Source organism: Cervus elaphus, chromosome 20 (assembly GCF_910594005.1).
Source record: "Cervus elaphus chromosome 20, mCerEla1.1, whole genome shotgun sequence".
Lineage (NCBI taxonomy): Eukaryota > Metazoa > Chordata > Mammalia > Artiodactyla > Cervidae > Cervus > Cervus elaphus.
In genome coordinates, this window is record NC_057834.1 from 137,038,516 (window position 1) to 137,066,197 (window position 27,682).

Here is a 27,682-nt window from a genome sequence, read left to right on the forward strand (position 1 = left end):
CGGAGGAGTGCGGATCTGTCTTCAAGACCCAGCAGACCCGGAGGACACGGGGGCTGGGAGCAGGCTGCCGATCCATCCAGGTGGTGCAGGCAGCCCCAGCCTTGCAACTGAATGGTTCGGAGGGTCTCTTCACCCCTGCGGATGCTGAGAACCGACTGCATGACTGTGCTTTGGGGCTGTCTCAGAGGACTATGAGCTCCTTCTTAATGGATTTATTAGGGAGAATATGCAGATGTTGTTTAGGAAATTTTTAACTCTGTCTGAGAGCCTTTAACGAATGGGGAAAAAAATCGTGGTATGATGACCAGGGTGTGTCTCTTGTTACTGACCTGATCAACATTTCTGTTGGAGACATCACGTTTAATGTAGTAGGGGTGTTGGATATGTTGATCTCTGCTCACCTGTGTAGGACTAGAAGCATGGAGTCTGAAGTCTTATAGGTGTAGCAGTGCCTTGGACCATGCCTCAGCAGAAGTTTTGTTGGATGAATGAATAAATGAATGAATGAGTGATGGAATAGGCATCTCAGTCTTACCTAGGGATTACTGCAAAATTAGGAGAAGCCTCTAGAGCAAACTAGTATGTCCCGGTATGATAATAAGCGTTTCAAAATTTGTTTAAAAAAAAAATTATGTTTCAGTTATATCCTTGTGATCCAATCTGTTTGGCTGAAGTTTTCCTGATTTGTATCTGCATGAATCAGAACATGAAAGAAATTTTCTTAACTCTTTGTGAATTTGACCAGCTGACTTTCCAGTTAAATTTCTGTACTTTTTTTTGCTAAATTTTGATCATGGGAAAAGAAATTTTATATTGGGGATGAAGTTCTTTTTCCCATTGATGGTATTAGTTAACACAAAATTTTGCATTAGACTAATAACAGGATTATCATAGACTTGTGTGGACGTGCCTATATTTCATCAACATATCTAAAATAGAATGTAAGATCTGTTATGAAACTACTGATTATTTCAGTGAGACTACAAGAGCATTTTTTCATTCCCATATTACCAGTTTTTGCTTTGTTTCAATATGGCTTTGATTCATATTTCTAGGTCCTTATAGAACCTTTCTTTCTGATTTTTCTACTTCTGTAATTGGATTTTGTATTTCTTTCCCGATTTCTTTTGCCCTTCTCTGAAGATCTATCAGGTTCAAAAGGTAGGCTCTTCCTTATTTATTTTCTGATTTGCATGTACTCTTTTTCCCTTGCCAAGGACCTGGTCACCTTTCAGAAATAATGCCTTTGATTGAGAACTCCTTAAAGTGCTTACTGCTTCTTTTACTGTCATATTAGTGAATTGGTTTGAGCACGAATGCTTAGGTGTTCATGTTAGCCCCCACAAAAAGCAGCCATCAGCACACATTTCTGTGTACTGAATGCTTTTTCTATCTCCATTTTTCTCAAGAAATTGGAAAATTGTTTCTTTAAGAAAAAAATTAACTCTAAGACAAAATAAAATCACACTTCAGAGTTTGGAAAACCGTTTAGAATCAGACGTTTGAAAACAAAGAGTATCCTTGCATGTAATTTTATTATTAATAGTAAGTGTTGAAAATTTCAGTACATATTATCATACATTGAGATTATTACATACTGATTTAAAACTGAGTAAAAAAAGAAAATGATGATATAACAATAAAACCCAGTAGTTTAAAACAACCTGCCTTCCATCCCTAATATTCAGAGTGCTAACATGCTTCTCTGTTTCCTAAGGGTATTTTGTAAAGGCAGCTGAGGTTTAGAAATAAATGCACTGAGCTGTCCCGATACAGAAAATAAAAACAACTAAGTCACTGACTCCTGATCCAACAATAATGAAGGAAGGCGTGAACGGTTCCCTGAGGATTTATAGAAAAGTGTTGACAGGAAGTCTTTCCCATAAATGAATTGGAATAGTTTCTTGTTTACAAACATATTTAGCTTATAGATAAAGAAGAGTTATATTTGTCCTTGAGAGCAACTAAGAAAATCAAAACAAGGTGACCTAATCTCATGGGTTAGAAAACGCAAGCCCTTTAAACACCGTACTTCAGTGCATTTAAAGTTCCAGAGGCTCCGGCCCTGGGTGCTGCTCTCTGGTTAGACGCCAACCCGGAGCCACTTCTGACTTCTTTAGAATCATGACCTTCTCTGGAGAGTCTGAATTGCCTCAAATAGCAATTCCCCAAATTTCCATTTGGTATTCTTCAATGAAAATGCCCATTCACCAAGATTTAGAGTTCAAAGAAGTGTACACCAGACAAACAAAATGAGTAACATCTCCCATTTCCTTCTGCACATGTCTCCTCAGCCTTCACTAGCCCTCTGGGAGCCACCCAGCACTTTATAAGAACATTGAGTTCAGTGTTAATTTTGAAAACAATAAAATAAAATTGTTTCTGGATTCCTTTACCAGCTGTAGTTCCAAATTGCCTCCCCCCCCCACCCCCGGATCCCCTCAGTCTGCATAAATATTATCCCCCAAAGTGTCAAGAGACCAGTTAAGAAGGTGCCAGGATCTATTTGAACTTTGTTAGTTTTTGCAGAGTCCACTTGGAAGTGTATACTGAGGTTAGAGTTCCAAACCACACATAGAGAATCCAGGTCAGAATTTCACAGGTGAAAGGCAAGGCTGGGAACTGTCACCGTAACCGACGGAATAGGACAGAGTCAGCTAAGACCTAGACAGGGACTCCTCTCTGGTCGTGTCCCCTTGACTCATTCCTATCTGATGCTGGATCAAGAATATCTCCTCCTCACTTCCAGGGATACGCCGTTAGAATCTTGTCAGAGTGGTCATGTGTACACACAGTACAGTCTTCCCAGGTGGCCCTTAGTGGTAAAGAACCCACCCGCCAATGCAGGAGATGTAAGAGACCTGGGTTGGATCCCTGGGTCGGGAAGATCCCCTGGAGGAGGGCACGGCAACCCACTCCAGTATTCTTGCCTGGAGAATCCCATGGGCGGAGGAGCCTGGTGGGCTACAGTCCATGGGGTCACACAGCGTGGGATACCACTGAGCGACTTAGCGCAGCGCGCACGCCCAGTACAACTAAAGGGATCTCAGGGAGCCCTCCACGGGAAAGCAGATGTCCATTGTTGTAAGAAAGATGTGTCCGCGGGAAGGGAAGTCTCCTCGGCGCTGAGACCCGGGACGCAGGAGAAGGAGGCAGGAAGGTTCGGTGCCCGCCCGGCGGCTGTCTGTATCACAGTTTCTCTTGTGTTGAATCAAAGCTGTTTCTGAAAGTCAAGCTCTTGTGCACCCGTCTGGCTTTCGCTCCCCTCTGCATGGCTCACCATCTCCGCACACAGCCTGCGTGTGCAGTGTTGTGCACTTTCTAGAGTTTGCTGTCCTGCCCCTGCTACTAACACCAGGATGACTCCTTAACCGCGCTTTTCCAGGGCTGTCCTCTCCCCACGGATGGCTTGGAAACGTAGCTAGAGTTACCGCAGCTATTTATAAGGCCACCTGTGAACTCACTGAAAGGTTTCAAATACTGGTTCTTATTTTTGTCCTAAAAAGAGCAACAGGTAGAATGCAGTATTTGATATAGGTATAGAATTGGCCAAAAAGGAAAAGACAGAAAAACAGATAACACAGACTTCTTTTGGAATTTACTTTTTGTCTGTTTCTATAGGCCATTCCTTTTTTTTTTTTTTTTTTTAGGCCATTCCTTTTTAAAAGCCACATTTTCTATCTTTGTAATCAAGGCATGAGATAAAGGAAGGTTGATGGCGTCGAACTTTTTATACCTGGAGTTTGACAGTGAAAGTGGGGCTAGCGTGAATTGAATGCAAAATAGCTTTAAGCTGTTGTGTTTAACTTACACTGATGTTCAGACATGACTGTGGGAAATATTTACTTTTATTTCCTTTCTCAATTTATAGTCTAAGGTAAGGAACTTACAGAAAAGTGTTTGGCTCATGTGCTTTAGCTGCTCAGGTTCTATATTGGTTGAATTTTTAAAGCACTGGTAAGTTCTCTCCTAATTTTCTTCTTCAGATTTTCTACTTACCACCATTTCTAAGAGAAAGGGGCGAGACCGTTGAAAAGCCGTATGTTTTAAATCTGGCCGACTTTCAAAATAAACAGAAACTAAACCAAATATAACAGCGGCAGCCTGTTTGGGTCATTGTAAAACAATTTCAAGTGTTGTCGTGCACTTCTCACATGCAGTTTTCTCCCTCTGATTTTAAGTTTTTCGTATGCAAAAGGAAAATCATATCTGTGTTATATGATACGGAGGTTTAGATGGTGGTTTCTTGGTTTTCTTATTGGAAATGGAGGGAAAAGTGAGGAGAGGAGCAAAGCCCCTTTATTTAAGACTCCACCGGGGTTCCCACCTAAATTAGGAATTGCTGTATTTTGGTGATGACAGTAGCCATCCTGCGTCTGCTTTTGTAATTCTGACTTGGCAGTTGCAGTTTAGACAGGCAAGGTGAAAGCATGGAGATGTTGGCTAAAGAAAAAGCCAGACTTTTTTCTTTCTCCCCCTGTACCAAGACCTCTTCTTCAGCAGGCTGCATGGCCATCTTGCCATCAGTGGCACATTATAAAGACGTCCACAGCCCAGAAATTCTCAAGGGCCTAAATTTAGCATAGATATCAGATGGCTGGAGCAAGTGTATCAGAAATCTAGGGGTCAGGACATCGTTTCTGCCCCTTTCCTTTGGTTTTCTCATCCCTGTTGTAGCAACACAGAAATGGCTCTCCAGTTTGGCTTCTCTCTCTTTTTTTTTTTTTTTGGCTTCTCTTAAACAGGGGTTGAAAGGAGTCAGACACGACTGAGCCACTGAGCGCACGTGCGCACACGCACACGCACATGAATGCGCACATGCACACACGCACATGCACACACGTGCACGCACACGCATATGCACACACACACACACACACACGCACACGCACACACACAGTGTTTTATTGCTGCAGTACATTTTCTCTGAAGGCACAACCAGCTTGACAGCGGGGCTTGACATACTGCCGGGCTGTTTAAATTCCTGGTCTCTGCAGAGGCCTCCCCCTCGCCCCAGCAATGCTTTGTCCTGGCCTGTCTTGCCTGGGTGGGGAGGGTCATCTTCCCGGGCTCACAGGTGGCATGGGGGGGTCTGCAGCCTCCCGCAGAGCCCCCCCTGTTCTTCCCCGCTTTGCCTCAGCATGTTCCCTTGACCCTGGGGCTTGGGCAGCAGCTTGGGAAATGCATGTTGGAACAGTGTCCTACGCAGACCGTGTGTCACTTCTTGCCTCATCTTCTTTCCCTTCTGTCTACAGAAATACTATGGGCTGGATACAAAATGGGGCGACATCGAGCAGTGGATGGTAGGCCTCAAATATGATTTTTCAAAGCTTGGAACGGTTTGTGATTTCATTCTCCCACAGTGTAATTGCATAGCTAGATCCCGGCTGCCCCCTAATTTAATACTGAGAGGCTGCCTTCCGGGGATGTTTGCATCTGGTCTGCTTGTTTACAGCCCCCGTGCAGGCTGCTTAGAAATGGTCCCGGCGAGGCGGCTGGCTCCTGGGGCCTCCAGGCTAGCGTGGGGGGATCTCCAGCCCCGCCACCTCCCCCATTTCCTCTCAGCAGGATCCCCACTGGGGACACTCAGGCTGGGCCAGAGCACCCCCCCCCCCCGCCCCAGCGTGAGAACCTTCCCGTGACCGTCCCGTCTAGCCAGCTTTAGCCGGAACCCAGAGGACGCGCTGTGTGGCCTCCACTCCCGATTGCAGTCAGCTGCCCCGCCACTCTCCTTCCGACCTTTATCCTTCACTGCTGGGCCCTGCTCACCTTGTGCACTGTCCCTGAGAAACCACGGTTCATGGGGGAGAAAATGCCTTTACCTTCTCACCCTGTTTCCTGGCACAACTTGTCCTTCCTTGGTCAATTAAGAGCTGGCCCGCCCCTCACGATATGTCGTTACAAGCCTCTCAGGCAGAGATGTTGCTCCACAGTGGGAGACTCTGGAAGCGGGGTGGGTTCTGAGAGCCGTCCGCTGGTCATCAGTTCACCCCCGAGTGCCCCCACCTCTCCTGTCCTTGTCACCATGCTTGCTGGCCTCACAGACATCATCACATCCTTCCACCATTTGAGAACCAGGCCAGTATGCAGCTGTCCTATTAAATGTCCCTTATACAGAAGATGATCTAAGGAAACAGAAAATTACCTACATCTTAGAGATCTGTGTATAGTATAAAACAGTTGTTGAAATATAAAGAGCACACAATTCCTCTATTTAAACAATTAACTTCAATCTCTGTTATGTGTAAACCATCATTTTAAGCTTATATGGCTTAGGTATAAATTTACCAAATCTTAAGACACAGTTAAAAGATGTGTCATGTTTTATATACCGCTGAGAAGGAAAATGCTAATTATAATTGTGAGCAGCTTTGATTATAAGATATGCCCCGACTTCAGAGAAGTCCAAATGCAAAATGAAGCATCTTAGGATACACAAAATGTAGTAGATAGGGTGGCATCCATGTTGGATCTCTTACAGAAATGGTTTCTTCTCTGATTCCTGAACAGAAGTGAGTAGGTTTTGAATGTCAGAAGTAGGTTGATTTAAATGCACCAGATTCGATTAGAAAAAAAAAGAAAGTAAGAGCCTGCTTTTCACCGAACACATGCTTGTTTTTAAAGCCAGAATGAAACATCCCAATGATTTGTGTGCTTAAGTTCCTCCCTCCACCCCCACCCGCTTTAGAAGAAAACATCTTCCCCCAGTGGTTTAATTGAAGCCTTTAAGCAAAGTAAATATTTGTGTGACATTTATATCAGAAACACTGTATTGAGACGCAGTTGGACTGTCTTAAGGCTTCTCCTGTCCGCCTCTAACCTTTTTGTGCTGTCTCCTCATTGCTTTGGTAGGAAGACAGTGAGCGCTACTCGCACAGATCCAGAAGAAACGCGTCGGTTAGTACTGTCTTCCTTCGTTCCCTCGGCGTTTCGACTGAAGTCTGCTTGGCCGTCCTAGTGGCTGGAATAACATTCATTATCTCTCTATCCGCCCACCTGTCTATAAGTATATATATCTGTCTACAGATCTGTGTCTATATCTGTATCTAAGAAATTAACACTGATACGATTACCTATACAAAGACTGTAAACTCAGCTTTTAGCATTTTGACTTGACTTTGGTGAGAGGAGACTTTGAAAATTTCCTCAGTATTTATGAGTGTTTTAATGAGTATTAATATGTTCATTACAGTTTTAGTGCTTTCTTTCCCGTTGAATACCCGTAAATAATTTGCAGTCATGTGCATTAAGCTATATAATTGTACATAACCAGCAAAGTGAACACCACCACTTTAATGAAGTTAATGTAAAGCCGTGTTATCCAGAAACAGTCCTGTGATAATGTGTACAAACAGAGCCCTTTTGGTGAACACCCAGGTTCTCGGAGGGGTCTGATCTGCCCCCGGCCGTGTGTCAGGTCGGCCGCTTTCCTCTGAGAGCTGGGCATGTCATGTTTGTTACTGTATCTCCTCATGGTTGTTTTCACTTTTCTTTCACTAGGCGTCTGATGAAGATGAGCGCATGTCAGTGGGTAGCCGCGGAAGTCTGAGGGTCAGTAACCGGGATGGCTGGGTTTGCATGGTACAGTCTGCGTCCGTGGTCCTTGCCCTCCCACCCGTGTGTTCAAAGTCCTCCTTCATTGTCAAGATGCTTATTTAAAATCTATCCAACAACGGGATGTTTCTTTGTGATGCAGAGAGTTGATTGACGTGCATAAGCATTTTCGTTGTGTCTTTCTCCCAAAAGTGGAAGTCATCGTTTTTTCATGCTGGGTCCGCATTGCCAAACTGCCCCATTTAGATTAGGTCGTCTCATTGCTAGTATGATGAGAGGAGCAGAAGACACATTCTGTCCTTATGAAAGTGCAGGCTCCCATCCAGTTGGAATCTCAGTGAAGTAACTACAAGTTAAAGTAACTGTTATGCAGTGAGGCTTTGCATGGCTCCTTGAAAGCTGCTGTGTGCTGCCTGGTGGAAAGTCGGAGCACATTGAATTTATCCAGCATGGGGCCTTCAGCAGCCTTGCCTTTCATCAACTGTAATGAAATCTCATCATGGACAGCCTGATGGTTGATAAACACAAACACACATCCTTCCTTAAACATTCCAAAAATCTTAATTATACTTGAAAACATGGTGTGCTTTGGGAAGTTAAGTAGAGAAAATGTGTTTGACTTATTGGTTCTTTAACTCAACCAGTTAAACTCAGCATGTCAGTATCATTTGCTGTTCAGTCACTCATTCGTGCCTGACTCTGCAAACCCATGGTCTGCAGCACACCAGGCTTCCCTGTCCTTCACCATCTCCTGGAATTTGCTCCAACAAGGAGTCAGTGCCATTTGCCACCGGGTTAAAGCTGCATCTCCCTGGTAATAATTCAGTCTCAACACAGCCTCTCATTTTACTGAAGGACTGTAAGGAGCAGAAGGCTGCCTTTTAATCACTGTGATGACTAAGTTGTGATATCACGCCTAACCTTCTTATATTTGCACTAAATGTGTGTTTAATTTGGCTGTTTGTAACAGAAAACTACAAAGGTGATAACAGTTAGCTTTTCTTATCCCCAAGTTCTGCATGACCCAGCCAACCACAGATTAAAAATAGCCACGGAGAAAAATTTCCAGAAAGTTACAAAAACGCAAAGCTTGAATTTGCTGCACTGGTAACTATTTACATAGCATTTGACATTGTAATTACAACTATTCACATAGCAGAGTCAGACATGACTTTGTGACTTTGTGTCTGAACGACAACATAGCATTTACATTGTATTCGGTGTTGTAGGGACTCTAGAGATGACTGAATGTATACAGGAGGGTGTCCATGGGTTATATGCAAAAACTAGGCAATTTTGAATTAGGAACTGGAGCATGTGCAGATTCTGGCGTCTGGGGGGGCGGGTCCTGGAACCGACCCCCCAACAGATACTGAAGGACGGCTGTACATTGTTGCTCTGGTATAAGCAGTGGTCATTGTCCTTAAAGTGCCAAAAGCAGATACATGGTGATCTTGCCAGAAAGTTACAGTTTAAAGGTGAAGTCAAAGAGCTTCCTTTCTATTTGAAACCTTCTCCTTAGCCACCTACTTATAAATTCCTCCTCTGTGCTGTGACATGATTCATGCAAGAGGAAGTACGATTCATGTAACCCAAACAGTATCAGCGCAAAACTCAGTTTATAGAATCTGTAGACAAGGGACAGAAATTAGAGCTGTTGAGCAGACCCAGGAGAAGATCAGGTCCTTAAAACCAAGTGAAGAGGATACTTTTTCAAGGAGGAGGGGGGTGATCATGTGAGCGCAGGACTCACATGACCGTTAGCCTCCACACCATGAGGAGGTCCACAAGGGAGCTTTTGATGGAAATAGAGCAAAACCTGATTATTTGGGGGCCCAAATCTATCAAAACAGCATTTTCCATCTGTGATACTCCTTGAACTTGTATTCAAGATTTTTTATGTACTTGCATTTTTCTGGGAAAATAATCAGTCCACTAAGATTCTCAGAGGGTTTCCTGACCCCCTTAAAACTGTTGTATTATTAGTTACTGTTTGACTGTTTACAGCATTTATTTCATTTTTAAGGATTTTAACCAGAAATGAGCTAAGTTTTTATGCTGGACACCTTTCTCTGCCAAGATATCAAGTGTGTTTGTTTTAGGATATAAAATTTTAGAGGACCTCCACAGTGAGGACGCTGAGTAAGAGAGGGGAGAAAGTGGAAAGTTGGTGGTGGGTGGTGTTTGTCGTTAGCCGGGGGGTGTGTTCCTTGACGCTTTCCCATGATGCTCTTGATCTAAAGGAATAGCTTAAAGATTTTAAAGATAAAAACCGCAGACCTTGAGAACCTGGATCCTGGGAATAAGAGTCAAACCTTCTAATTTTTATCAGTATAGAAAAAGCCCAGAGCAATTGAGGAGGCCACTCAGGGCCAAGGCTTGTGACAACATCACCTCTCAAGCCCCTCAGGGGCCCAGAAGCTCTGGTCTCTCCAGGTTGGTGGGTGAGCAAGGCTCCCCACTGCCCCCTGAGGGCAGTTCATCTCAGTCCATCTCTGGGTAGGACCAATTTCTGCTATTTTACATATTTTAATATTTGAAAATCTTTATAGTTTGCAAAGTTCAAAAACCATATCTTTTATCTCCTGATTTTCTCAAAACACAGGCCATCTTCATTCCATTCCCAGTGATGATAAGCCCTTAAAAATGGAAGAAATTTTTTTCTAGTGTTTGTATGGACAGCCTCAGAAAATCTAGATTTAGATATCATAAATCTAAGTTTTCTTTATTTAAAAATTGATAGTGATGCATCTATGGACCTTCTGTCTAATGTAAATGGAATGCACTAGGTAGGGGAGGAAAGAGGATTGTTCAGCATGCTTCAGATTTCACGAATTATAGCAACATCTGCCATGGAAGTTTTATTTAACGTTAATGGCTTTTATGGTAGCTGCCATGCTATCATAATTGCGTTTGTAACTCAGATGAGCTCCTACAAGTCATGAAGAAAATTAATTTTAAGATTTTCAAGATTGCTTGCTTTGTTTTATGTTTCTGTTATATTGTACGTAGCTTTTTACCTGATTTTGGGCAACTCTCTTCTGTTGTTTTTCTCTTCCATCCTTCCTCCGACAGTCGCAGCCTGACTTGGAGTACGGGGGTCCCTACGCCTGGGTGAGATGTGCTCTGATCCTAATAGTGTTGCCTGGCAGACAATAACCTGTGGTGTGTCCACTAATATTGCGGGTGTTTGTCTAAAAAGCCGAGTTCATCTTTGTGCGAAGAGACACACATGCCCCCCTCCAGCCCTTTCCTGGAGACTGAGGCCAGTGGGCAGACACCGCCACAGGTGTGCCCACAGCTGTCCTTCCCGGAGCCTCCCTGCAGCTCTGACCCTCTGCCTGTCCGCAGTCCCGGTGTGGGTATTTGACCGTCTCCCTCACCGGGCAGCCTGCAAGCACCACTGTTTGCCAGGCTCTGGGGTAGCAGCCTTGGGCACCAGATGGAAGAGACGGGGTCTCCTAGGAAACTCAAATAAGATCAAGAATTCCCAAGCCTCTACATTTCCTGTAACAGATTAAATTTAAAGTCATTTTATCTAATGAAAAAATCTATTATTTCCTAATCTGTATCCTTTCAAATTAAATGTCCCAGATGGCTCTTTGGCCAGAAAGTGCTCTTTGAGAAAGACCCCAAATTCAGTAACAAAAACGAAGCCTTTAAATTCAGCATTTCCCTTCTGACATCTGTCTAGAAGAGTTTCTGCAGCTTATGCGTTCTTTAAACTTATAAATTTAAATTACACTCCAAGGTAGAAAAATGTAATCTCACCAGCATTAATCACACTCAGCATTAAAATGACTCAGCACTGAAATTATATCGGATCATACACTTCTCTGCTTGAAGGATTTTTTCCAGGAAGATTTTGTGCTTCATTCATTCCATTGTGCTGAAAAATTATTCAGCAAACTCCCGTTTTTAAAATACATGTTTACCCTTAAGATGATAATTAACAGGGCACAGCACAGCTCATCTGCACAGATGTTTGTCCCCAGAGCCGCCCCGTGGGGCTGCTGTTCTACGCTTCAAAACTCAGTTGAGTGCGTTGAGTGCCCTTCAGAGCTTTTATTTTGCCTTTCTTTTTTTTTTTTTTTTTATTTTGCCTTTCTTTTTTTGTTTCCCATCTCTGGTGCCCTTGAAGGTGCCCTGTCTTCTGAGTTAGTAGAAACAGATGGTCAAGAACCCGCCTGGAATGCAGGCGACCCTGGTTCAATCCTTGGGTTGGAAAGATCCCCAGGAGAAGGGACTGGCTACCCACTCCAATATTCTTTGCCTGGGAAATCCCATGGACACAGGAGCCTGGCGGGCTACAGTCCATGTGATCACAAAGAGTCAAGCATGAATGAGCACATAAACACACATACGTTAATTTTTTTAAAAAAACCTATCTAATAACTGTTGCCTTTTGCATGGTCATGTGTGGAATAGCACTGCATGTTATTAGATGACTAATTAGGAGTTACCACTAGATTCATTGGTTTTGATGGGGCATCTCTTTTTGTGTCTTGCTCATCCTTTTCCAGAAAATGCTGGTTGGTAAATGTCTCTTTCCTCTGTTGTCTCTTAAGAGCAGTGCTTCTCAGTGTTACTGTATGAAAGATTCACCTGGAGAGCTTGTTAAGATGCATATTCCCAGGCCTCTGGGGATTCCGATGTCTTAGGGGTGACCAGGATGCAGGGGGTCTGTGCAGTGAAGAGTGCTGAAAAAAAATTCTATAAAGCAAAGCTAGGTGAACATCAGAGACCTGATGAAGGTGATATGCCTCCTTTGGGCTTTTTGTTCTAATGTCGTGATAGTTAATTTTCAACTCTCCTTATTATCCTCTTATGCCACTAAAAATGGTTCCACTGACCTGAATTCAACACAGAAAAACTACCCAAGAAGAGAAAGTTGGTGTGTTCGCTAAGAACGTCAGAGAGATTCTCACCCTAGAGATGCTGTCAGTGAGATCTCTGGGTTAAGGATATGTTGTAGGAATACATTCTCTGTGACAGAATTTCATTACAACAGAGAAGTGTGGATATTCCACAAAGCCTTCAAAAGAAGGGTTTTTCCCGCATTTTCATGGAAGGCCAGAATAGACAGGGGCAACTGAAGGAGTGCCTTTGCCCTCCCAGGCCCCACCCGCCCTCTGCTTCATGCTGCAGGCTAAATTGGAGAGAGAGAAGAGGAAAGGAAAAATTCATCTAAAGCAGTATGTATGTTGTAAGCAATAATGGACAGCCAGAGGATTTATGTATGCAATACTTTTTCTTCCTTATTTATTACTAAAGTAAAAGTCACCTAAAATTTATTGATGTTAGCCTTCAATATTATATTAATTTTTTCCCAGAATCTAGTTTCTAAACAGATATCAAAGGAATAAGATTGAGATCTGCAATGTAAAGTCCTTGACATTTAAGATTATTTCAAATAATCTCATCAGTCAAGAGAAAAAAAGGAAGGTAGACTGAATAAAATGTCTGCCAACCTCTAAAGATTTTTTATTATCAGATTTATTTCAGAAATGTTTTAATGTACTCATGGTTTTAAATTTTACTTTTGAAGGATTTCTACATACTCCTTTTCATTTGGAAACCTCGTATTGACTTGCTTTTGAGTTGTAACACAAGTAAATACATAGTTTTATAGTTAAGGTTTCCTGAACCTGGATTTATAATATCTGGAAATCCATGTATTGATGTTCATCAACAGCACAGCTGCGTAGAATGTCTGCCTACCCGCACCCTTCCAACAGGGAGGCATGCCCTGGTCCTCCCATCACAGCTGCGTAGAATGTCTGCCTACCTGCACCCTTCCAACAGGGAGACATGCCCTGGTCCTCCCTGTGTGCTGGGACTCACCCATCAGCCATGATCTAGGCACTCACTTTAATCAGACTTAATCCTCACAAGGGCCTTGTAGAGTATTTATTACACCACACATTTTCACAGCCAAAGCGGTGGAAGTTCCAGTGGATGAAGTAACTTGCTTAAGGTCACGTGACAGAGCTGCTTCTTGGAGTCTGGACTCACGTGTGCCCCCCGGCATCTCCTTCCGGTTTTCGCCGTTGCGCCTCCTTTTTCCGACTCGAGAGCTGGCTGTGCCCCTGACACCTGACGGCTCTCATCTTGAAGAAGCAGGCATCCTTATAGGTGGATGAGAGCAGCTATAGAATCCCGAGCAAACCTTGACTAGGCCTTGGGAGGACAGGGAGACAGACACACTCTTAATCATTCTCTCTTTTTTTTCTGGAGAACAAATTATGAAACACGTCCTCAGATTTCACTTTGAAAAAGTAGGAAGACTGGATGAATGAAAGCCTAATATAGATTAGTTTTTCCATGATGAACGTTTGCATTTAATTACGAATTGAGTAGACCACTCTCTTGGAGGTTTCTGAGCACAGCTTCATAATGAGCCACAGTTTTAAGGGTGTCATGCCAAAGCGAGAGCTGAAAACTAGTTGACTCAGACGGAGGCGTCAGCCGGCTTGGCTGGCATTCCGGCTTCTCGAAGGCTGGGATCCCCGCAGTAGCCCCACAAAACTGGAACGCGAGTGCGTCCCTCCGGTGCGCCTCGGTCCACAAAGATGTGGCATTGCTTCCCATCCCTGAGTGAGTGCCTTGTCATCTCCACTGACCCTAAGAGGACAGCTCTGACTCCCGAACAGGGCTGGCTTCTCCTGAGTTGCAGAGGAGCTGCTCAGAAGCGTGGAGCTGGTGGGGAGCCTGCTGGGACACGGGCTCTGCTGGGCGTGCCCATCCGCTCCACTCCAAAAACTCAGTCTGCACCTGGCTAATTCTTCCTTGCCAATCTGTCCCTGTCTCTTCCTTTGTGTACTGATGTCAGCGTCTCTCCTTTTCTTCCTTGACACAGACAAATGGGTATGATGGAGACTTATATGGATCACAGTCCCTGAGTAGAAGATCGGGCAGGGTTCGTATAGTAAACGTGCATGACACAAGACTCAAACAGGTTGCTGCAAAGCTTTTTTTAAAAGACTGCTAATAGCTTCTTTGGTTCTTTGCTGTGTTATACTAGTTCCCTTTTTGTGTGTGTGCGCATGACAGAATGAAAGCTAATGTTTTGCAACTGATTACCGGTCTTAGACTGTTTGTCTTCTAACATCTCTTAAATGTTAGTTTAAGAGATCAATGTTGAAAGGAATCTCTTAGGTTCTAAAAGGTCGATTAAATGTTAGCTCTCTCTTTATTTTATTGCCCTGGGTATATGTGTATAATGTGCATATGAATATATTCAGCTCTCGAATACACTTAAATTCGACATTTTCACAATTCTCCACATTGATCCTTTGTAACTTCAAAGACACATGTACTAGAGCCTGTGTTTTGCTAAACACTGAAGCTTGCAGTGCTCACAGCTCTGGGGTGGGAAGCAGGAGAGAAGCAGAGAAAGGCTGTACGTGGAGAGAGAGAAGAAGGGAACCAAGAGCAGAGCAGGTAGAAAGAAGTGGGGGAGGTCTTAGGATTTGTCAAGGAGGTCATTGGGGATTTCAGGTGGTTAAACTGGGCACATTTGAATTTAGTTTTCCTCACCTGCTGCACATCTCTTATACATTAGATTATTTAAAATCTTCCTGTTTTTATTGACTTCATTTATTTTCTTGTTCAGTTCAGTTCAGTCACTCAGTCGTGTCCGACTCTTTGAGACCCCATGGACTGCAGCACGCCAGGCCTCCCTGTCCATCACCAACTCCCGGAGTTTACTCAAACCCATGTCCATTGAGTCGTTGATGCCATCCAACCATCTCATCCTCTGTCATCCCCTTCGCCTCCTGCCTTCAATCTTTCCCAGCATCAGGGTCTTTTCAAATGAGTCAGCTCTTCACATCAGGTGACCAAAGTATTGGAGTTTTAGCTTCAACATCAGTCCTTCTGATGAACACTCAGGATTGGTCTCCTTTAGGATGGACTGGTTGGATCTCCTTGCAGTCCAAGGGACTTTTTGGGCTTCCCAGGTGACACTAGTGGTAAAGAACCCACCTGCCAATACAGGAGACCCAAGAAACTCTGGTTCAATCCCTGGGTCAGGAAGACCCCCTGGAGGAGGGCATGGCAACCCACGTCAGTATTCTTGCCTGGAGAATCCTATGTACAGAGGAGCCTGGTGGGCTGTGGTCTGTAGGGTCACAAAGAGTCAGACACGACTAAAGTGAATTAACAACAATAAATTTTACTAGTTGTGTAAAATAGTATTTCTTTTCATTTATCTTAGTTATATTTTATTAAGAAATATTATATGTACTTTTTAAAATCATATTTTCAGGTTCCAAAGGGTAACTCAGCACTCTCTTAGCTTTCTGAAACTAGCTGATCAGGTTTTACTGCCTCGTCCCTATTAAGGATTGCATACACTTCTGTCTGATCTGAGTCTTTCTCATTCCAAGCTAAAGGATCCTCCCACTTTAAAGGCTCTGTCTTCCTGTTTATGTTGCTTTGTGCACTGACAGCCTTGGACTGTCTTGAGCTCTGTTTTCCTTTTAGGTGATACAGCACTCAAGGGACAGAAGCAGGTTGCAGCCATTCTGTTTTCGTGGGATGTTGACAGTTTTGCTTCCTGTGCTCAGCGTCCCTGCAGGCTGTCTGGTGCGGACATCACAGGACAGGAACTCTGAAGGCCCTGACTGCTTGTTGGGGTTAAAATGACTAGTTAGCAACTTACCACCCTAGAGGCGTTATTCCACTATGTTGATCACAAAGCTTCATAGTTTAGAGCTGGAAGTTACTTTAGAAGTTTCTTAGTCCAACTTCTGCCCAGTATCACAGTCTTCTCTGGAGCGTCCTAAATGTGTAGTTGGCAGCATGTTTGTGACGCACAGGTGGCATCAAGCTCTATACTATATATATATCCACACATTTTAATCTTTGATTTTTATATTGAAACAATAAAGGTGCGCCTTGTGCTTTCATGATTAAGTAATGCCTCTAGAAATTAAATAGAAAAGAACTTGACCATCAAACTGTTCACTGCAGAGCAAAATTGGATATAAAATCGATTTAATAAATAATCAGGAAATAGAATGACCCAAGTACCAAATAGCCTACATCTAAAGCAGCATCTTGGGCTTCCCAGGTGGCACTAGTGGTAAAGAACCCACCTGCCACGCAGGAGATGTAAGAGACCTGCGTTCGATCCCTGGGTCGGGAAGGTCCCCTGGAGGAAGGCACGGCACCCCACTCCAGCATTCTTGCCTGGAGAATCCCATGGACAGAGGAGCTGCAGTCTGTGGGGTCGCCAAGAGTCTGACATGACTGAAGTAGTCAAGCCTGCGTGCGTGCATTGTAACCTTCACACACACCACCTCCCCAGCCACAGTCTTGGTGGGATCTTCTCTTTATAAAGTGTGTGTTGAGACCCCACAGGGGAACGGCAGGGCCCAGCCTTCTGTGGCTGGTTCTCAGCTGCAAGAGGGTGCCGCTTCCCTCAGGCTCCACTCGCCTCCCTGGAATTTTAGAGCTGAGCTGTAGCCCTCAGATGTGCTGAGCTGAGCAGAGAGTGAAAACTGCAATAAGTGGAGTGTCAGTTACTGACGAAGAAGTGCATTGGGTTGGCCAAAAAGTTCGTAGCATCTGACAGAAAAACCCAAATGAACTTTTTGGCCAACCCAATAGTATGGGAAGTTTAGACTAAGAGGTTATAGACGGTCCACCATGAGATTTAGTTAGTAGTTACAAATAATAATAAACAGGTACATTTAAATATAAATAGTGAAACCATAATGGTAATAGTTAAATCATCACACGACATCACTGAGACATAAACACTGGAATGTAGAACAAAGCTTAGGCCCCTAATGGTTAAGGGTTTCTGCTGTCGTGGAGCACGTCCGTTCTCTAGCTGCCTGCCAGTCCTGGAGTACTAACACCAGTCTAGCTGTGTGATCGCATAGTCGCCTTTTAACCGGGACCGGTGGTGCTTTGCGGGGAGTGAGAAAGTGCTCATCACTTACACTGTCTTCTTTGCTGCTCAGAATTCCAGCTACAGCGGTGATAGCCGATTCTCCACTTTGTCATCATCCAGAGAGGACACCTTGGTTGGTTTCCCCTTAAATCTTTCCCATCCTCACTTCAGAAGTTGCAGGTTTTGTAGCGTGTGCTCTTGTATGTGTAAACTCAGCTCTCTTTCTCTTTTAATGTCTGTTCTATGAAGTTTCATTTGCATAACTGTTAAGGTCCATTTAGGAGCAGTAACTAACATGATATCTTTAATTCAGATTTACCCCACCACGTTGCGTTTGATTTCAGATTTGAATGTTGGAATACACATTGTTGTGTCAGGCGAGGTACAGCGAAAGGAAATAGGTGCACATTTAGTAGTTAGAATTAATCAAAGGGGAAAAAAAGAAGAAAGCCTTGAAATTCTTTCCTTGAGAGTTCCTGAAAGCAGACTGACCTTGCAGGGTAAATGCACACATGGGGTAATTTTACAGGAGCAGACTAGACTTGAAATGAAAATCCAATCCAAATGTCTACACAGGAGCATTCCTTCCCATACTTTAAGAACACAATCAACCTTGATAAGCACATATTTCTCAATTATTGAAGAGCCCTAATGAATAAGGCTCGTTTAGCCTGGGTAAGGCTTGTATTCACTCAGCAAACATTAGGGGACTAGTTTAAGTGGGACAATCACAGAGACAGGCAGGCGCGTTAGGTCCTCTGGAAACATTTACTTCTAGAACAGAGGACAGATCCCTGTATGGGATACACTGGAGCAGAAACTAATTTTGCCAGGAAGTGTCATAACACAAGGATATCAACTGACTCTTGAAGAATACATGGGGAGGGGAAAAATAAATAGAAACTAACCTGGCAGAGCCACAGTATTCTAACTGTGGTCCTCACCCCTGTCCTCAGCCCCTTCCCACTTTCTGCTCCTGCTGTGAGGGAGGCAGGGGTTCCAGCTCCTCCATCACCCCGTCAGCTTGCCCACTTCCCAGTCCCCCACTGCTGCCCCCCAGCCCCCTGTAATGATGAATATCCATCCCCTCCTTCCCCGAGGAGGTGAATTCCGACTGAGTACAGGATCAACTGTCAATACCCAAGGACTGGTGGGGTTTGACACCATTAATTTTTTGTGTATAGGGGGCATTTTCTTAATTCAGGGGAAGATTTTGCTGCGGAAAAGAGCACTTTGTCATTCAGAAAACTTAACTTCCTCCACATTTTCCAAGCTTAAATACTTTCTCTAACATAGAAGACAATGAAAGAAATCTAATACTCGGATGTGATTTAGTCACCAAAGTTCAGCATATATCTGACTCCTTTAAATTCAGCTGAAATAGCCCACATCCAAAGTATCAAGGTTGAAAGTAGAGCTGTCCAAAAATAAATAAAAGGTTTACTCATATAAGGGGCTTCCCTGGTGGCTCAAATGGTAAAGAATGTGCCTGCAATGAGGGAGACCTGGGTTCAGACCCTGGGTCAGGAAGATCTTCTAGAGGAGGAAATGGCAACCCACTCAGTATACTTGCCTAGAGAATTTCATGGACAAAGGAGCCTGGTGGGCTAAAGTGCATAGGATCACAAAGAGTCAGACACGACTGACCAACACTTACTCATATAAAAAGTAGAGCTGGCCCGTTCAAAACCCAAAACATCAGAACTCCCCGAAGGCCCTGTGTCGCCACCGTGAAGCTGCCTGAGACCACATGTTACTCAGCACCCTCGGAGGCTTCCTGGTAATTGCTGGGCTCTGCAGCCCCATAGCTATTCCTGCACACACGCTGGCCGCTCTGATTGATTCTGCTCTAATGATGGGCAGGAATCGTGCCGCGTGCAGTACTGTCTTCCCTTCTGAAGACCCTGTCTCGTCTTAGACTTGCCAGAAGCAAGCCCTGGACGTGACCGTGCAGTGTCAGGTGGAGGCCTTGGGCTCTTTCTGTGACCCTGAGGGGTTGACAGGGTGGCTTCTACGCAGGGCATTCTCTCAACCTCTGAAACAGTTTTCGGATTCATGTTAAATGTTAGAAACTTTCTACCTGCCCACCCCAGAATCCCACTCACCTGTCCTTCAGGTCATTTTAGGTAGTTTCTTCAAGGCACATGGATGACAGGCTCCAGTTATGGGATCCCCAAGGCCCAGTGGAATATCTTAGGGACCATCAGGCTGTTTCAGCAGCATCACTTCATCCCCTTCAAGCACTGCCCAGGGTTTGTACCATCAGGAGATGCTGCTGAGGTGGGGATCAGAAACAGCTGGCACCCTTGTCAAGGATCCTTCCATTTGGATAGAACACTTTGGATAGAAACTATTCATCTATCTAGTAATATTCCCCAGAAATGTTGTGTAGACTGCTGGTCTCAGAATTGTACCACTGAGTCAGTCATATCTTCTGTGAGCCCTGAGCACATGAAGCATGTACATACCTAACCAAGGACTCCCAAGCTGCAGATCGTCTCCAACTGGCTGCATAGAAGGGAGATTACCATCTCTGTAAACTCCTGATTTTGAGTTTTTCCCACCAAATGTTAAATATTAGAATTTGCATTAAAAAGACCTTCAGAGCCCCTACGGCCTTGCTGTCAGTTCAAAGTGATGAGCTCTGCCTCTGCCTGTGTGTAGACTCCGAAGCCCTGATTTGGTCCCTGGTCACAGTTTTGTCACTTCGCTGAACTGTCTCAGTGTCCTTCCCGCCTCTCTCTCTTGCCCCCCAAGTGCATGTCCCTTCCCGATGTTGTTGCGGAAGCCGATTTGATGTGCCTTGATGATGCCTTTGAGATTAAATGAAGCTGTAAGCTTTCTCCCCACCTCCAGCCCGTTTTCTCTGATTCCAGGGACTTTCCTGCTCAGACCTCGGGCTTCGCAGTCGTGGCCTGGCTCCCAAACCCCTGTCTGCCCAGAATGGAAACCGGGTCTGTTTTGCTTTTTACCTCACTCTTCCTCTTCTCCCTCTGTTGTGACTTTAATTCTGAGTGAATGGACACGGACGCTTCAACCTCTTGCATGTGACGTCCAAGGAGCCAAGCTTAGTAGTGTGTTTCCACTGGCCTAACTGCTGAAGACTTTTCTCAAACCATTTAAAGCATTATCAAAAATAATTTAAGACCTTACATTTCTTTTTTTTAAAGAAGCTTAGGAAAAAGGAGGATCTACTGAATGTATATTTTCAAGAGCTCTAGTCCAAAATATTGGTCTCTTGGGTCTCTCCTCCTTTTCCAGCAATTGTGCCCCATTTGGGGTTTCCTTTGTTTTTTTAAAAAAAAACATTTTGCTCTTGTAAATGTGTGCAGGAAGCAATTTGGAAGGTTTCTGTGCATAACCGGACTCCTCCGTCCCGGACAGTGGGGAGAGCGGCCGAATTTCTCTGGCTGGCTCCCCTCCCTGTTTCCTGTTTGTACAAGGCCTGCGAGGTGCTTGGCATTTTCAGCCCCAGGTACCGGAGGCCGGTGCTCTGGGAGGAAGTCGGAGTCAGGGCCCCAGGAACGGATCACGTCATGGAGGTTGAGCTGCCCTGTCCTCGCATCCCCATGTCCCCTGAGTGATTCCTCCCCAGTCTTGCACCTCCCCTGACCCACCGGTGGCCCCGAGCCTGGGGCTCTCCCGGGCAGCGTCTGCCTGCGAGCGGGTCAGCGTGCCCTTCTGGGCCGAGGCCCAGGCCACACCAGCATGCCGCCTGTGTGTCCCAGCGAGCCCGTGGACTTTGCTGCGGGTGTGGGCTCCCCTGTGACGAGGACGTGCCCCCCCCAACCCCTGAGCAGCTGAGAGCCTCACAGCTCCTCCTCTATCTTGGAGACGGTCACAGGGATCCTCGGACACAAAGAAGCAGGTTCTTTCCGCCACACCGCTCCTCCTCCGCGGACGTCTGTGCATCAAACGCTCCCACGCGCTTTGAGTTGTGGGGTTGGGGCTCTTGTGGGTGCTGTTGACCTTGTCACCATCTGTCTCCTTCCCTGACCCTTTCTTCCAGGAATGCCTGAAAAGAAATGACGAGAAAATAGCCATAGTTTCCAAGGTTCTGGGGGAAGTTTACTATTTTTAAAGCCAGAAATCCTCTCTCCTATTTCTTTTCCTTGTAAATGTGGATTTCCCTCTGTCAGATTTACTGAAAGCAGGGTACCTCCCTGGACCCTCTTCCTTCTGACGGTTGTACAGTTGCTTGGCTGTGATGGTCACTGGAAACATCGTGACGACCTTGTCACTGTTACCTGTTGCTGTTTTTTCACGGGTTTAAAAACCTGCCATTTGCTTTCATCCTGCAGCCCTCCTACCTGTACAGCGCTGCCCGGCCGGCGGGGAGTAACCGGGTGCGTGTTCCCCCCACCCCGTCCCTTCTGCACCCCCTCCCTGTCCGGCCTCACCGCAAAGCCCCCACCCCGTCCCGCCTAACCCGCCCCAACTCCGCGCCCTCACCGCGCATGCGCGCCCCTCACCCACCGAGCACCTGCTCTGAGTGCCTCGGACTGACCTCTTTGCCTCCCTTCTGAGCGTGAATCACCCCTTTACTCGGAGCTTACACGTGCAGCCCTCGCTGTCCAGATCTGGGGTTTACATCTCTGACAGATGGCAATAGCTGGGGACGACACGTGTCTGCATAAGATGGTTAGGCAGGAAAAAATTACTGGCAACGTTTAATCTGTGGGCAAAACCAAAGCTCTTTATTGCTTTGCTATCCTTAACAGATATGAATCCATTATTCTACATTACTTTGGGGAATTTGCAGTTTTAAATACAAGGTATTAATACCCTGCAGGAAATTTAAGTATTTAAAGTAGCTGTATTCTTCTTGTTAATAACTTTCTGAATTGCCATCCAATTGCACATTTATGAATTAGATGTCTGACTGGCCCAGCAAACCCACTGTGTCCTCCAGGGAAAATGGGGGAAATTAAGTTCCATTTATCGTATTGTGAACTCCTGTTTGCCCTCAGTGATCAATTACGTAGGATTTTCAAGTTGATGAAATGTTCTGTTCTTTAGTTAGCACTTCTCAAAGAATGATAAAATATTGAGCGCTAATCACCATGCTGTTTTTATTCCAAAGTCACTTCATATTGGAGTAACTTTCTAAGAGTCAAGTATGAGGATGCCATGATAAAATTCAGAATATTTGAACTATCTGCTCATTTTAAGTCTGTATTAACAACTTTTTACTTAACATGGAATATTTTTCAGAATCTGATTTAAAGGATCTATTGGAAATTCTATTACATGCCCATTGACAGCAACTAAAACTTCTCTCTCCCAGATTTTTGCACGACGCTGTTTTTTGCTGCACCGTCTTTGCCTGTGGAGGTGGTTTTAAGCCTTTGATGCATGTCTGCCATCATGATATTTGAGGCCTTGTTCCCAGCACATGTCACTCTTATCTAGCTTATGTTTCAGTGTTTCCCGGGCGCCGATGGAGAGGAAGGCACCCTGTCCTGACAGTGTGTTTCTCTCACAGGCGTCTGTGTCCGACGAGAGCAGTCTCGGTGGGGCTCGTCGGGGCAGTGCGTGCGGTTCTCAGGCTGTAAGGCACTTTCTGTGTTTCCCGAGCTTTCTGCTGCATGACCCAGGGGTGACTCACTCTGCACAGCTCCATCCCTGGGAGATAACTAACCAGAATTATAGGGAGGAAGCACTATCTCGTCCCAGTTTTCCATGCTAGTAAGGGTCATGGATAACATGAGTCACATAGCCTTTAGTGGCCAGTTTTATGTCCTCAGTCAGTCAGTTCAGTTGCTCATTCATGTCCTACTCTTGGTGACCCCACCCCATGGACTGCAGCACGCCAGGCTTCCCTGTCCATCACCAAGTCCCGGAGTCCTCACTCATCAGTGTATGTTGACGTCAAGGGGAAACAGACTGACCTTCAGTGAGTTGCATCCGTTCTTTCCCTGCAGCAAAGCTGGAGTGATCTTACAATAATAAAAGACGACAAAAGGGAATTCAACAGGCCACAAAATAGTCTCACCTCTTGATAGTCGAGGAAGATGAACACATTTAAGGACTCGGAATATTACACATACGGAATCTCCTTATTTTATTGTCTTTTCACCTCTTCGAAGGATTTGAAGTGATGGGCTTTCTTGATAAAGGTGTATTAGTTGTATAAGAAATACTTGTTGCATGGAAAAGGTGAGGGAATGAGTGAAGGCTAAAGGTAGACAAAATGGAAAAGTGAGATCAGCCCATGGAAGTGAGGAAGCTGGTGGCCTGTCCTGAGGATTAGCTGAAACAGCATGAGCCCCAGCTCAGCCCTCCCCAGGGCAGAAGCTTCTGCCTCCCGGGGCTCCTCCTCAAATCCTGGAAAGATGCATTCAAGCCTCACATGGGATATGATGGTGTAGGAAATACTTGCTTTGGGAAATAATTGCCTACTTAATTAGGGGCTTCCCTGGTGGCTCAGATGGTAAAGAATCTGCCTGCAAAGTAGGAGACTCGGGTTCGATCCCTGGATTGGAACGATCCCCAGGAGAAGGAAATAGCAACCCACTCCAGTTTTCTTGCCTGGAGAATTCCATGGACAGAGGAGCCTGACAGGCTACAGTCCATGGGATCGCAAAGAGTTTGACACAACTGAGCAACTAACACTTTTACTAGTTAATTGATGGGCTAAACCATCCAACTTTATGATTTACTATATTTCTCCAGTCATCATGAATATTTAGGAATTCCTGTGAAGAAAGCCAGCATAACTTACAGTTTTCTTCAGAATGTAATTTTTATAGATATTAAATCTAATAGAGATAGCATGGGTTTTTAAAATTTTTTTATCAGGGTGTAGAAATCCCACGGACAGAGGAGCCTGGTGCGCTACAGTCCGTGGGGGGGGGGGGGGTCACAAAAGAGTCGGACATGACTTAGCAACTAAACACCACCCACATAGTTGATTTACAATGTTGTGATAGTTTCAGGGGTATAGCAAAAGAATCTAATACACACACACACACACACACACACGCACACACACACACTCTTCTTTAGATTCTTTTCCCATATAGGTTGTTACAGAGTGTTGAGTAGAGTCCCCTGCTATGCAGTAAATCCTTATCAGCCGTCTGTTTTGTATGTAGTACTGTGTATCTGTTAGTCCCATGTAGCATGAGTTTCTGCTGACATCTAACTAAACACTTGCATTGAACACTTTTATACTGTATAAAATTTTGATGCAGTGGAGCACACTATACTAAGTCTTTTTCCCAGTTCTTAAATATTTTTGTAGGCCCTTAAAAAGCTCACAAACCATACATGCTGGATAAAGTAGCTCTGGCCTATCTGATAGATACAATGCAACTAAATGCTTTTCTTTCATCAGTAAGAGCATCCTAACTCTTTAAGAGAAGGAAATTTCTGAAACACCAAAGCAGAACTCCTGCTGTCTGGCGGGATGTTCGTCTCATAGATTCTCTTTGATGTTACTTCTGTAGCTGGACTTTCCCTGTAGCTGATTCCTGGCCTTCAGAGTGCAGCGATCAGCATTGTGGATTGCTCTTGTGTGTGGCAGTTCTTTCATGCTTTCAGCCTCCTGGAGGAACCACCGGGGGGGATGGCTTTAGGGACTTAAGGAGGTGAAAGATCTTCTTGTCCTTGCAGCAGAAAGCCTCAAATAGGGCTCCTGTGGCTGGTGTCACTCCAGGCAGGAGAAATAAAAGAGAATAGAAGGACGTCTTTCTGCACCTAACACTGTGTTCCTCCACAGAAGGGGCACAGCACGTGTTTGCTAGATTAAATGGGACACATTGAGCCCTGGGACACCATTCTGCAAGAGCGAGCTCTGTGCCGGTCGCAGGCTGAGCGGGAGGGAAGTTTCACTGACCTCTCGTTCTCCCCCAGCTCCGCTCACACCCTCACAGTAGCCCTCCCGGGGGGACAGAGTTCCCCACGGCCAGGAATGCAGCTTCCCCGGTTCTCCCTCCAGATAGGAGCTGTGGCCGCTGATAAATACCCGTACAAAGATGTGAGGACACTGCGCCTCCGGGGCCTCTTCTATCCTGACTGGTGGTGCTCTGACCTCAGAGTCCAGGCTGGCCCCAAGCCCACATAAACCAGCCCTGAGCTCCCTTTGAAAGACGAGTCCCCATCTTCTCCCAGAAAGTTTGCCTCAGACACAGGGTGTGTTTACAGCCAAACAACTTACTACGTGCATAAGTCACTTCAGTCATGTCCGACTCTTTGCAACCCTGTTCACCGTAGTCTGCCCAGCTCCTCTGTCCATGGGATTCTCCAGGCAAGAATTCTGGAATGGGTTGCCATCCCCTGCCTCCTCCAGGGGATCTTCCCGAACCAGGGATCGAACTCACGTCTCTTATGTCTCCTGCATTGGCCAGAGGGTTCTTTACCACTGGCGCCAATTGGGAAACCCCACTTATTTATAAATGACTTATCATGGTTGCAGTTAAATGATTCTTTTTTTAATGACTAGTTCTTAAAAGTAGAACAGTTTTTTTTAAATTTATTTATTTTAATTGGAGGCTAATTACTTCATAATATTGTAGTGGCTTTTGCCATATATTGACATGAATCAGCCATGGGTGTACATCTGTTCCCCATGCTGAACCACCCCCCATCTCCCTCCCCATCCCATCCCTTGAAACCTTTCTATTTTGTACCTTCCTTACCATTGGTAAGCTGTTTGTAGGTTGTAGGGAGGACTCCTGGCCCTGTGTGACATGACCTTCTAAGTTGTTCTGACCCTCGGTCATCACCACCAATGCCACCAGGTCCGGGAGCCGTGCACATTGTTTTATCTGGAAGAGACAGCAGGGGGAAAGCCCAGCTTGCATTCTCTTGCATAATCCTCCCCACCTGTGTGGTCAGTAGCCCTGCTTGATGCCACCGGTGACAGGCTACGTAACTTTCCCAGGGTCTCCCGGCTGATTAGAAATGGACCCTGAACTCAGACCTTTCTACCTTACGTCAGCACACAGTTAGCCACACTGACTCCAAAGCACAGGCGGCCCCAAAGGTGCTGCATGGACCACGTGACGCAGACTTTACACTTGACTTTTCCACACCGAGTCATTTTGGATGATTTGAGAGCAGGTTTTGACTCAGGAGTTGGGGAAACTTGGGTCAGAAAGAAGCCTTATTAACGATAATCCATCACATCTCTGCACCATAAACCAGGATGTGAATGGTATAGAATATAATAGGATTTGTCTGCATGAGGAAGTTTTCCTCACTTTTACATGAGGAAAACCCCAAAGGCAAAATACTGCTTTACAGCGCTGATGTCAAGTGTTTTTCTTTATTTTGAACAGGAAAGCTGAAAGGTGAGGCTAGTGATACTGGTGAATTTCTTGTATGTGCTGTATGTGGCAGTGATTCTTACACGTGTTGTACGTGCAGCCGTGTCTGTGCATCTGAGAAAGCATCTTTCACCTACATGTAAATATACATGAAGTGTTTATGCAGCAGAGGGGTGAGTCCAGGCAGAACCAGCCTGGGGAACTCACTCGTCTTGATCAAGGCTATTTACAGTCTAAAGTTGAAGGGGTTCGTTCAGCAAGTATTTCTCAAGTGCCTCCTGTGTGCCAGGCGCCTCTGGTGGCCAGAGATTCAACAGGGAACAAAATACACACAGACTCTGCCCTCAAGAATTCCACGCTGATGGAAAACAGGCAGACAGAGCAATGGTATTTACGATAAGGATCAGGAGAACCTCCGAAGCTATGGCTCCTTGTAACCTGCAGTTGGGATAATGCCTGTGGGTCTCAGGGTGGGGGTGGGGTGGGGGGCAAGGAGGGGACAGTCAGCGGAGGCCTCTTGGGCCCGCTGTTCAGTCTGCTGACGCCCGTGGTCCTAAATGGTGTTCAAATCCTGCCTCACTGACCCCAGCCCCCTACCCTGCCTTGTTTAAGAGGCAGGTAAGATCTTGTTGTAGGGCTGGAACAAATGTGAATACAGATCAAAGTTAAGAGAGCAGAGCCTCCGGATAAACGAGTTGCTGGTGTTTGCCTGTACCAGAAGAGAGAAAGTTTAGGGAAGATGGATGCGCGTTAATCCATACAGGCTTCCCTGATGTCTCAGTGGTCAAGAATTCGCCTGCAGTGCGGGAGACTCGAGTTCGACCCCTGGGCCAGGAAGATCCGCTGGAGAAGGAAATAGCAACCCGCTCCAGTCTTCTTGCCTGGAAAATCCCATGGACAGAGGAGCTTGGCGGGCTACAGTCCACGAGGTCACAAAGAATCGGACACGACT

General features: G+C 45.2%; 1 protein-coding gene across 50 annotated transcripts in view; it reads left to right on the forward strand.

Annotated features, from left to right (window-relative positions):
* LRRFIP1 (LRR binding FLII interacting protein 1) overlaps positions 1-27,682 on the forward strand; it is a 160,342-nt gene that overhangs the window by 93,783 nt on the left and 38,877 nt on the right. For 10 of the 50 annotated variants that reach the window (XM_043877565.1, XM_043877596.1, XM_043877577.1 and 7 more), the window contains exons 3-12: positions 1,144-1,161; positions 5,256-5,303; positions 6,853-6,897; positions 7,501-7,551; positions 10,630-10,668; positions 14,414-14,473; positions 17,529-17,591; positions 20,335-20,412; positions 21,760-21,804; positions 22,944-23,009. The exons of 5 other annotated variants lie outside the window; for them this stretch is intronic. In XM_043877565.1, the coding sequence (XP_043733500.1) occupies positions 1,144-1,161; positions 5,256-5,303; positions 6,853-6,897; positions 7,501-7,551; positions 10,630-10,668; positions 14,414-14,473; positions 17,529-17,591; positions 20,335-20,412; positions 21,760-21,804; positions 22,944-23,009 (513 nt within the window). The remainder of the gene's footprint in view (positions 1-1,143; positions 1,162-5,255; positions 5,304-6,852; positions 6,898-7,500; positions 7,552-10,629; positions 10,669-14,413; positions 14,474-17,528; positions 17,592-20,334; positions 20,413-21,759; positions 21,805-22,943; positions 23,010-27,682) is intronic. 35 more of the 50 variants (XM_043877597.1, XM_043877602.1, XM_043877585.1 and 32 more) reach the window with 24 other exon arrangements.